General features: G+C 48.0%; 1 protein-coding gene across 1 annotated transcript; it reads left to right on the plus strand.

Annotated features, from left to right (window-relative positions):
* The first annotated feature begins 1,217 nt into the window (after window positions 1–1,217).
* On the plus strand, window positions 1,218–8,501 carry CUNH5orf52 (chromosome unknown C5orf52 homolog). Its single transcript, XM_017517092.2, has 3 exons — window positions 1,218–1,505; window positions 4,576–4,684; window positions 8,183–8,501. The coding sequence occupies exons 1-3, from the start codon at window positions 1,240–1,242 to the stop codon at window positions 8,372–8,374; spliced, it is 567 nt and encodes a 188-aa protein (XP_017372581.1). The 5' UTR covers window positions 1,218–1,239; the 3' UTR covers window positions 8,375–8,501.
* The last annotated feature ends 3,186 nt before the right edge of the window (window positions 8,502–11,687 follow it).

The following is an 11,687-nucleotide window of genomic DNA, read 5'->3' on the forward strand; positions in this document are numbered from 1 at the left end:
CTCTCCCTTTGGATTTTATAACACCTTAATCTTAAGGTGTAGGCTATGAAGATGGTGAAAGGCCATCGCTCTGGCTTCTTCCTGCTGAAAGGGGACATAGTGGGAACGGGAGCGAGCTCCAAGGTAAGAAGAGTGGAACAATTTTGCAACTGCCTGAGCATACTCATGCAGTGAGTATGCTTACGAGGCTTGCATGGCAAAAACATTATTACTGTCATCTATAGTTTTACTATAGTGTTTAAGTGAACAGCTTAACATAAGGTAAATAATGAGTCCTAGGATGAGCAGTACAATTCTCAATTTTAGAATCAAAGATTTGCCGGGCGCTGTGGCTCACGCCTGTAATCCCAGCTCTTAGGGAGGCAGAGGCGGGAGGATAGCTTGAGCCCAGGAGTTCGAGACCTGCCTGGGCAATATAGCGAGACCCCGTTCTCCACAAAAAGGAAAAAAACAAAAAGAAAAAAAAAAAAAAAAAATCAAAGATTTGAAGGCATTAGTTTGGGGACTTCTAACCCATGAATCCAAGAATTTAGGATTTAGTTCAAAAGGCAGAAAAGCTTAAGGACAACTAACAATAGTGTACCACAGTTTTGTTTTGAAGCATAATTTTTCTCTCTAGTACCCATTTTTATTAAAAGTAAATCATGACATAACTGATTTGGTTACAAAATAGGTTTCTTCGGGGAGCTGGCCTTGGAATAGGCTTCTTCACCTGCTCGGTGTCAAGACCGCGCAGGAGGGTGGCGGATTTGTTCAGGAAGCAGCCGCTCTGCGAAGGCGAGCAACTTTGGAAGAGAGACCAGTCATGATGCCGAGCCTCAATCCCCGTAGGCCTAGCGCTTTGGTTTCCATAGCAACGGTCTCTCACAGCAGAAAGAAATCACCTGTGGCGGGTTTTCAGCGAAATCACGCCCCTGAGCAGCCCCGCCCAGGCTCAACCCGTTACCCGCCCCGAGGAAGCCGGGGTCACTGCAGTCCCCGCGGCGAAGCGGGGTCAGCTCTGTTCACCGCACCCCACTACATCCAGCATCGTCCGTCTCCACGGCAACGCACCTGGTATTACCACGGCGGCCACCGAGGGACAATCTTATCGCGTCCGTAGCCGCCGGGTTCCGCGCGTGTCTCTGACACCCGGCATCCGGGTCTCCCGGGCCATTATGTGTCTTCTAGGCAACGCGCAGTGCTTGGTTCAGGGCCTCGCCCAGGGACTCACTCCGCGTCAGCTCGCGCCCACCGAGCATGGCTGACAACCGACCTCCAGTTTCCAACTCTTTCTCCAACAGGGAAGCCGCAGTCACACAGCCGACTAAGCCCTTAGTTTCCTGGGACCTGGGATCCTCCAAGATTTACCCGACCGCCGCCCAGGCGACCACCAGTTGCGGCGCCACCTTGGGCTTGAACCACCTGCGGGATAGACTCGGCCGCCGCCAAGAAATCGGCCTAGGGAGTCAGCCGCAGATTTCCTTCCCGCGGCCGCGGTCTGCGCAGCCGCCGGTGCTCTTCAGGTGCGGCCCGCAGGCGCAGGGCGTTTGTCAGACCTTCCGACCCGCTAGGGCGCCCGAACTCTTTCAGACTCGAGCTCCCCTCAGCTGGACCCTGACCCTTTTTCACACACGAGAGGAGTCGATTTATCGTAGCCCCAGGCCCCAGCTCCTTCTCAGTCTAGCTCTTCGGACTCCCTGGAGCCCAAACTCCCTCATCCTGGAATCCCTGGAGAACTTGGAATCCCCATCCCCAGGCCACATGTTCTCAGAGTCGGTCCCGGCCCTTCAGTCCCCTGGCATGACCTCGTGAGGCCGCAGTGCCCGAGGGGGTGAGCCCTGACTCTCCTTAGAGCCTGGAGATGCCCAGGTCCTCCCAAGCTCGAACCTATCTCATAAGCTCCTTCTCAGCCTCTGTGTTCCCCAGAGGTCCTGGGGAAAAAAAACCCAGTTCCCTCTGCCTCGCCCCGATCCTCACAAACCCCAATTACCCGCGCTTCTTTCCATTCTACAACCCCCTCACTGCATCTTCCAGGCTCCCGTCCATGAAGGACTTGAGGTGGAAAGCAATTAGGTTCAAAATAACCCTTTTTACTTGGAATATTTCCAGTCGTTGTCGCTCTCTTTCCCTTCTAGTGTTTTAGGGATTTTATTTTTTTTGAGACAATTTTGCTTTTGTTGCCCAGGCTGGGGTACAATGGCGCGATCTCGGCTCACCGCAACCTCGGCCCCCCAGGTTCGAGCAATTCTCCTGTCTCAGCCTCCCCTGTAGCCGGGATTACAGGCATGCACCACCATGCCCGGCTAATTTTGTATTTTTAGTAGAGACGGGGTTTCTCCATGTTGGTCAGGCTAGTCTCGAACTCTCGACCTTAGGTGATTCGCTGACCTTAGGTGATTCGCCCACCTCGGCCTCCATAAGTGGTGGGATTACAGGCATGAGCCACCGCGCCCAACATGAATTAGAAAAAAATTCTAGTCCTTCAAAATATTTTACCCTTCCACAGTTGTCTTTTTTGTCCTCATTATAAAAGTAGAATACACTTATGGATAAATCAGGCCAGGTGCGGTGGCTCATGCCTGTAATCCCACCACTTTGGGAGGCTGAGGCAGGTGGATCGCCTGAGCTCAGGAGTTTGAGACCAGCCTAGGCAACATGGTGAAACCCTGTCTCTACCAAAAATTAAAAAAAATTAGCCAGGCATGGTGGCTGGTGATCCCAGTTACTCAGGAGGCTGAGGTGGGAGGATTGCTTGAGCCTGGGAGGCAGAGGTTGCGGTGAGCTGAGATTGTGCCACTGCACTCCAACCTGAGCAACAGAGTGAGACCCCATCTCAAAAAAATAAAAATAAAAGAAAGAAAAATAAGACAGACCAGCAGCATGAATGGTTAGGGACAATCACTGTTAACATTTTGGTGTATTTTGTTCATGATCCATTCTTATATATATATATATATATGTATATATATATAACAACATGCTTAAAAAACAATACATCACAAAAAAGTTCACTTTCTAGTAACCTGCTTTCTTCTCCCATCTAATATACCACCCGTGTCTATGTTTCGTACACAATTACATGTATTTTATGACATACCAAAATTTATTCAGTTGTTTCCATATTATACATTTTGTTTCTACATTTTAGAAAGAAAATATGAAAAATTTTTTTTAAGACCAAGTCTTGCTCTGTTGCCCAGGCTGGAATACAGTGGCACGATACTCACTGCAAACTCCACCTCCCGGGTTCAAGCAATTCTCCTGCCCCAATCTCCTAAGTAGCTGGGATTATAGGTGTTCACCACCACACCCAGCTAATTTTTGTATTTTTAGTAGAGATGGGTTTTCACCATGTTGGCCAGGCTGGTCTGGAACTCCTGACCTCAAGTGATTCACCTGCTTCGGCCTCTCCAAATGTTGGGATTACAGACGTGAACCATCATGCCGGTCCTGAAAAATTATTTTTAAATGGACAAAACCATTTAAAAGTATATGTTCATAAGACTACTTCATGGTATAACCAAGTTATCAAATAGTGAAAACTCAGTGCCTAGAAGTATATTAACTTTTCACTGTTTTCCCATTTTGACCAAATTGTATTTTCACCTGGAGTACTCGGCTCCATTCTACTCCACCCCACTCCATTTTCACCTCTGACCTTTCAGAGTCTCCTAAAACCCCTGTCCACTCCATACCTCCCTCATTTTTCTCAACTCCCCAAACTTTCTTTCAGAATTTCCCTGTTAACCAGCCTAGCATCTGTCCAAGCTCTTCATTTTCATTTCTCCCTGCTCTGATCTATACTCCCCCAACCCCTACCACCCAGATCCCCTTGAGGCATATGCTCTAGAGCAAGTACCCCCCAAGCTAAACACCTCTCAGATTCATCCTTCTGAATCCTATCCTACAACTTTTTACTCCTCTCCTTTAACACCCCTCTCACCCATTTCATCCTTAAGGAGGATCATCAAAATGACTGCTTTTGACCAGGTGGGCGTGGTGGTGGCTCATGCCTGTAATCCCAGCACTTTGGGAGGCCTAGGTGGGTGTATCTCTTGAGGTCAGGAGTTCGAAACCAGCCTGTCCAACATGGTGAAACCCCATCTCTACTAAAAATACAAAAATTAGCCAGGCATGGTGATGAGTGCCTGTAGTCCCAGCTACTCAGGAGGCTGAAGCAGGAGAATCATTTGAACTACAGGTGGAGGCTGCAGTGAGCCAAGATTGTGCCACCACACTCCAGCCTAGGAGACAGAGCAAAACTCCATCTCAAAAAAACAAACAAAAAAGATGACTGCTTCTGAGGATGGTTCTGAGTTTCTGATAACCCATCCCCTGTGGACTGCACTGGGCCCTTTTACATCCTCAGAATGGCTTTTCTTCTGTGTATCCGTGAAATACCCCTTTAGGGTACCTTTTCCACAACAAGAAACTGTGGTTACTCCCTTGCTCCTCTGAAAATTATGGCAGAGCTGCACTTGTCCTAAGACACCTGGGGAAGCCTCAGCCACTCCCCCCAGAACCCCAACAAATCTGCTGTGGCCCTGGCCCCAGCCATCTGTAACCTGTACCACCTTTCCCTTCCCACTCCAGCGTAATGAATTCCAGTGAAGCAGCAGTGAAAAAATTTTTACCCAAGAGCAATTTATCTCGGGTGATTATTCATGATAACCGCATTGCACAACGAATCTATGAGATGGAGGTAAAGTAGCCACAAGCTTTTGCATTACAGGGTGTTAGTAGCTTGACCCATATTTATTCCATTCTCCCTATATCCAGAGGGATCATAGAGGTGATAGGGAATCATCAAGGTGCTCCAAGGCAGGCCCCATTTGCAGAGAAGGCAACTGATACTTGGGGTTACTGACTTGCCCAAGGTGTCACACCTGTTTCTGTGCTAAGGGAGCCAGAGAGAAAGATTCCATGTCTCTTGGGTCTTTTTTTTCTGAAAGCACATTATCTCTCTATTTAGGGAATCCATGAATGGATTCTTATTTTCTCCCATACAAAGTCTTGGATCCAGGCTGGACACAGTGGCTTATATCTCTAATCCCAGAACTTTGGGAGTTTGAGGCAGGAGGATCACGTGAGGTAATGGAGTTTGAGACCAGCCTGGCCAACATGGCGAAATCCTGTCTGTACTAAAATACAAAAATTAGCCAGGTGTGGTGGCACATGCCTGTAATCCCAGTTATATGAGAGGCTGAGCTATGAGAATTGCTTGAACCTGGGCAGTGGAGGTTGCAGTACGCTGAGATTGCGGCACTGCACTCCAGCCTGGTCAACAGAGCAAGACTCTGTCTCAAAATAAAAAAAATGTTTTAAAAACACAAAGAAAAAGTCTTCAGTCCTAGAGTTTGAATGAGTCTCAACACCATCTTATCAGTTTTTTTCTTTCGGGGATTATCCCCATTTTCCAGATGAGAACTGAGGCTCTTCTCCCACTTTTTGCTTATGGACAGGTAGAGTTTGACCTGCTTACTTGAAAGCCTGAGTGCTATCACCCCACTGTTCCCATAGATCCTGACTGATGAATTCATTAAACCTGTCCTTATGGCCTGCTTGGGACAGGTACTGTGTTGGGCACTAGGAAGAAACGAACAACATAGACTCCAAGAACACACTCAATTTTTCAAGCAGAGCAGGGTACCCAGAGTTGAGCTGCCGCCCTCTTCTTTTCTTTTCTGAGACAGAATTTCATCTTGTTGCCCCGACTGGAGTATAGTAGCGCGATTTCAACTCACTGCAACCTTCACCTCCCAGGTTCAAGCGATTCTCTGCCTCAGCCTCCCGAGTAGCTGGGATAACAGGCACCTTTTCCACAGCCTACACCTGGATAATTTTGTATTTTTAGTAGAGATGGGGTTTCACCATGTTGGCCAGGCTGGTCTCTAACTCCTTAACCATGATCCACCCACCTTGGCCTCCCAAAGTGCTGGGATTACAGGCATGAGCCACCACGCCTGCCCCTATTATTATTATTATTATTATTTGAGACAGAGTCTCTTTCTGTCACCCAGGCTGGAGTGCAGTGGCACAATCTCAGCTCACCACAACCTCCACCTCCCAGGTTCAAGCAATTGTTCTGCCTCAGACTCCCAAGTAGCTGGGACTACAAACCTGTGCCACCATGCCCTGCTAATTTTTGTATTTTTAGTAGAGACGGTTTCACCATGTTAGCCGTCTGGTCTCAAACTCCTGACCTCAGGTGATCTGCCCACCTCAGCCCCTTAAAGTGCTAGGATTACAGGCGTGAGCCACCGTGCCTGGCCTCAGAAGCTTCTTTTTAAAGCTATATGGAGCCCTTATATGTTTTGGGTATCTGACACCTATTATGTATTATCACCCCCATTTAATAGTTCAAAAACGGAGACTCAGAGATGGAGGAACTTCGTGAAGATCACACAGTGAGTCACTGCAGAGTTGCAAACCCCAGTCTGGCTGACCATCATGCAAGACACTCTCCCTAAGGACAGAGACTGGCTTCTCCAGTTTATATACCCGGTGACTAGCAGAGAGGCCAGCGTGTAGGAACTCAGAGCATTTGAGGGCCTCTGTGACAATGTGGCAGTGTTTCTGTCTCTCTAAAAATGTGATCACATTAAGGGAAGAGGCTGCTTTGGCCAGCCACTGATTTCAAGGAAGATAGCTAGGTTCTAGCATCCCCTGACTAATCTCTGAGAATAGTGAATGATGGCTGGTATTCTCTCATCTATGGCTGCGGTCCTCAAGAGGTTTTGCACCTTGAGGGATATTGGCAACACCTGGAGCCATTTTTGATTATTACAAGTGGGAGAGGGGTGGTGCTATTATCATTTAGTAGGTAGAGGCCAGGTATGCTGCTGAATATCACACAGTGCACAGGACAGCCCTCTACCACACAGAACTGCCCAGCTCAAAATGTCAGTAGTGTCAAGGTTGAGAAACCCTGATTGGTAAGAGTCATGCTCAAGGTAAAATCATTAGTTGAGAGAAGCCAAAAAACCTACTGTCATAGGGTGGACTAGAACATGGTGGTAATAAGGTCGGGTGCGGTGGCTCATACCTGTAATCTGAACACTTTGGGAGGCTGAAGCAGGTGGCTCACTTGAGGTCAGGAGTTTGAGACCAGCCTGGCCAACATAGTGAAACCCTGTCTCTACTAAAAATATAAAAATTAACTGGGTGTGGGGCTTGTGTCTGTAATCTCAGATACTTGGAAGCCTGAGGCACAAGAATAGCTTGAACCCAAGTGGTGGAGGTTGCAATGAACCGAGATTGTGCCACTGAACTCTCTCTAGGCTGGGCGATAGCAACCTGGTAGTAACAGCTGGATCAGGTACATCTCAGGTACATCCAAACCCTACTAAGCAAGAATCCTTGGGGCCTGTGTTTGTATCAAGCATCTGAAACACCTCTGATGCTCAGCCAGGTTTGGCGAACACAGACTTGAACTATGTCATTTAGTACCCACCCTCCCTCTTTAATTCCTCATGTCAAGTAATCACCCCAACGTTGACTGGCCTTTATAAAGAAGTCCTTTGCTTAACCTCCTGCTAGGTCTTCAGATAAAGTTAGTGCTTATCAGAATCCCCTAGAGGGCTTGTTAAAAATGTACATTTCCAGGATCACCATCCTCCACATTGTTTCTATATGCCCCAAACCTCCCCATCCTTCAAAACACAGCCTCAGTTTATAAGCTGACCTCTCTGTGTAGCTTTTTTCTTTTTTGAGACAGACTCTCGCTCTGTCAGCCAGGCTGGAGCACAGTGGCATGATCTCGGCTCAGTGCAACCTCTGCCTCCTGGGTTCAAGTGATTCTTGTGCCTCAGCCTCCTGAGTAACTGGGATTACAGGCCTATGTCACCACACCCAGCTAGGTTTTTTTGTATTTTCAGTAGAGACAGGGTTTCACCATGTTGGCCAGGCTGGTCTTGAACTCCTGGCCTCAAGTGAGCCACCTGCCTCAGCCTCCCAGGGTTCTGGGATTACAGGTGTGAGGCACTCCGCCCACCCTTGAAGTTACCTAGCTTAATGCCCACCTTTTACAAATAGAGAAATAGGCTCCCTGTGAGTCAAAGTATATGGAATGAATATAGGGTCCAGCTGACACTTTTCCCACCCCCACATCAGCAGCACAGATGCCTGCCCTGCTGTAAAGTGATCCTAACCTCAGCTCTATTAGGATCTTGATCCTAACCTCACCTCTGTTTTTTGTAAGGTAAGCGCTTTAGAGAAGACCAAGAGAAAGATCAGTCACTACTATGAACACCTGAAAAAAAAGTTCATGACAGAACAGCTCAGAAAGCTCGGTCGCTGGAGACAGGAATCCATGACCATCAACCAGTTCTTAACCTTTGGGTATACCAGGAACAATTTTAAAACTCCAGTCTCCCAAGACCAACCACCCTAGTTCTGGAAAAGAGACCTGCCCCAGGGCCACAGTGACACTAGTGTGACCAGAGGAGAACTAGAAACCAGCCAGCCTACACAACTGTAGAACAATAAACAAAAACCAGCGGACAGTGGAGCATGACAAATCCTCAGCAATCCTCATATTCCTTGCCTCATGCATCCCTCTATTCTGGTGAAGGAGGTCCTGATAGTCTCGTAGATGCTCAATTCGAAAAGGCGGGATCAAGCTAGCTTCCATGCTGAAGGCAAAGATTGACCTCTCAGTGCCCACATGTCTGAGGTGACGTGCCAGGCCAGTTGTCCTGGGACAGTGGTATCTTAGATGGGAAGGCCTTATTAATGCCACTGCCTCACATTCCAGTGGTAAGGAGGTCAGGGGGAGGCATCAGACGGACCTGGCTTAAGTGCTATTTCTACCACCAGTCAGCTGTGTGATCTTGTCACCTCCTTGAACCTCCATTTCCTTATCTGAAAGAAAGTGGTAGTAGTAAGGGAACCTACCTCCAAGGTCTGACATGAGGATATAAAGTGCTAAGCCCAGGGCTCATCATTTTCAATGGTTCTCACCATGATGGCTCCAGCAGCCTTCCAGTGGTCCCCACTCCCTGTTCTGCCTGCTCTCTAGACTACATCCTAATAGTCCCCATATTGTACCTTTATTTGTGAAGACCCTTCATCTGGAATGCCCCTTTAGTCCTCTCTTCATCCTTCAAGGCTTATCCCAATGCCACGGCATTTTCTTTCCTTTCTTTTTTGAGATGGAGTCTCACTCTTATCGCTCAGGCTGGAGTACAATGGCACAATCTCAGCTCATTGCAACCTCCACCTCTCAGGTTCAAGTGATTTTCATGCCTCAGCTTCCTGAGTAGCTGGGATTATAAGCATGCACCTCCACACCTGGCTATTTTTTGTACGTTTAGTAGAGAAGGGATCTTCACAATGTTGGCCATGCTGGTCTCGAACACCTGACCTCAGGTGATCCTCCCTCCTTGACCTCCCAAAGTGCTGGGATTTCAGGCATGAGCCACTGTGCATGGCCAGCAGTCATTTAATTCCTGGGGACCCCCTACCAGAAACAAGAAGCAGAACACTTTCCAGCCCAGACCTTTGTTAAGTCAGGAAGTGTTATTCTGCCTGTTAGAATTCTGGGCCCGGTCCAGCTGCTGACTCTGAAAGTCTGCAGACCTACGAGGGCCAAGGGGACAGAGCCAGGGGCAGGCCTTGGACTGGGACCTCCTGCCTCCCTTAATAACCTCTTTCTGGGCTTCAGCTCTCCCACTTGCTCTTCAGGGACGGTGGGACTAGTGGATGTTTTCTGCACTTCCTTCCATTTCTCAGATCCTGAGATGTGGCACAGAGCCTTGCACACATAATGTTTCATAAACATCTGCTGAGTGGAAGGGAACAAATCCTCCTCCGAGCAAAGCAGGAAAGTCCTGGCTTATCCAAACTGATCACTCAGGGAGAGTTTTACTTGACTAATGTGTTTATCATTTTACAAAGTGATTCTCAATGGTATTCCTTATCCAGTCTGCTCATTCAGGACCATTTTCAAAGCTTCTATCACCAAGCCCCTGTCATGCAAGTGCACTTCCCCACTGGGTCAAGTTATATCTCCCAGCTAATGGAAATAAACTTAGGAGCTTTGTGCAATAGTCTAAGTTTGGCCAGGTGCAGTGGTTCATGCCCGTAATCCCAGGCATGGGAGGTCCAGGTGGGATCTCTTGAGGCCAGGAGTTTGGGATCAGCCTGGGCAACATAGTGAGACCCTGTCTCTACAAAAAATAAAAAATAAAATGAAAAATCAGCCTGGTGTGATGGCGCGTGCCTGTATTCCCAGCTACTCGGGAAGCTGAAATGGGAGGATCACTTGAGCTCAGGAGGTCAAGGCTGCAGTGAGCCAAGATCGCACCATTATACTTCAAGCTGGGTGAGAGAGCAGAAACCCTGTATGAAAAACCAAAAAAACTTCCTATAGTAAAAAACACCTTCTACATCATCCAACATGTTTATTTATTAATAGCTCCTTATACATTACAGGTACTCTTGTAGGGGCTGGAAATCATCAGTGAACAAAACTGACTCAAATCCTCTGCTTTCATGAAGGCACAATCTTGGCTTACTGCAGCCTCATGTCCTGGGTTCCAGGAATTCTCCTGCCTCAGCCTCCCAAGTAGCTAGGATTACAGGTACCTGCCATCATGCCCAGCTAACTCTGTGTGTATGTGTGTAGAGATGGGGTTTCACCATGTTGGCCAGGCTGGTCTGGAACTCCTGACCTCACGTGATATGCCCACCTTGGCCTCCCAAAGTACTGGGATTACAGGTGTGAGCCACCACGCCCGGCCAAAGCTTATACTTGAATAGTCTTGGGTGGTGGAGGTGAGGGAGGAAGAAAAGGAATCAGATGAAATCCCCAGCTGCTGGAGTCTGGTACCTCTGGCTGAAGGCAGGATGCCTCCTTTGGGCTTTATGGAGAGAACCTAGTTTGCACAGTATTTTCTCTGTGCAGTCCTTTGGCCTCTGGAAATGCTGTCCACAAGCCTGGAAGGCTGTATGTGTCCCTCCCTGCTGCAGTGAGGTTTCCTTTATCTGCTATGCATGGCCTCTGCAGTCAAATGGCTCTGATTTGGAATCTCAGCTCTGCCTTGCACAAGAATGTCATTTTGCCCCTTGGAGCTTCACTTTCCTCATCTGGAAACTGGGAGTAATTGTAGTACCTACTTTATAGGCTTGTTCTGAGAACCCAATGAGCTTGACAAGAACCTAGCCAAAGGCCTAGCATCTTGTGGGCAGATGGGAGGGGGGTTGTGTTGGGAATTGTAATTGTGCTGTACCTGGGATTGACAAATACACTTCAAGAGGCAGCACGGTGCTGGGGAGTGAGCCTTGAAATAAGAATCTAGAGGTGGGAATTCAGGTTCTGTGACTCCTCAATTTTCTCTGAGACCTTGAGCAACATAGAGCAACATACATTCCCTTTACAAGCATTGGTGATCTGCTCTCTTCCCTCAAATTCAGTTAATCCCTTAGGAGGAAGAAATTGGGTTGAGATAAATCCATATCCTCCAAGGGGCCTTGGAGCACCCCAAGGCAGCACGTGCCTGTTGGGAACTTGGGCAGGAGTGCTTGCTTCAGCAGCACATATACTAAAAATGGGAACTTGGGCAAGGGCAACGTGTTGGAAACTGTGAGTTCCTCTTCAAAGGTTCTGCTTGTCCTCTATTTTCAAAGCCTAATTTCCTTGCCTCCTTGTCCCACGTTATGGTAAACAACCTTCCAGCCATTCCCAATCTGTAATCTACATCCAT

Source organism: Cebus imitator, unplaced genomic scaffold (genome assembly GCF_001604975.1).
Source record: "Cebus imitator isolate Cc_AM_T3 unplaced genomic scaffold, Cebus_imitator-1.0 Scaffold616, whole genome shotgun sequence".
Classification (NCBI taxonomy): Eukaryota; Metazoa; Chordata; class Mammalia; order Primates; family Cebidae; genus Cebus; species Cebus imitator.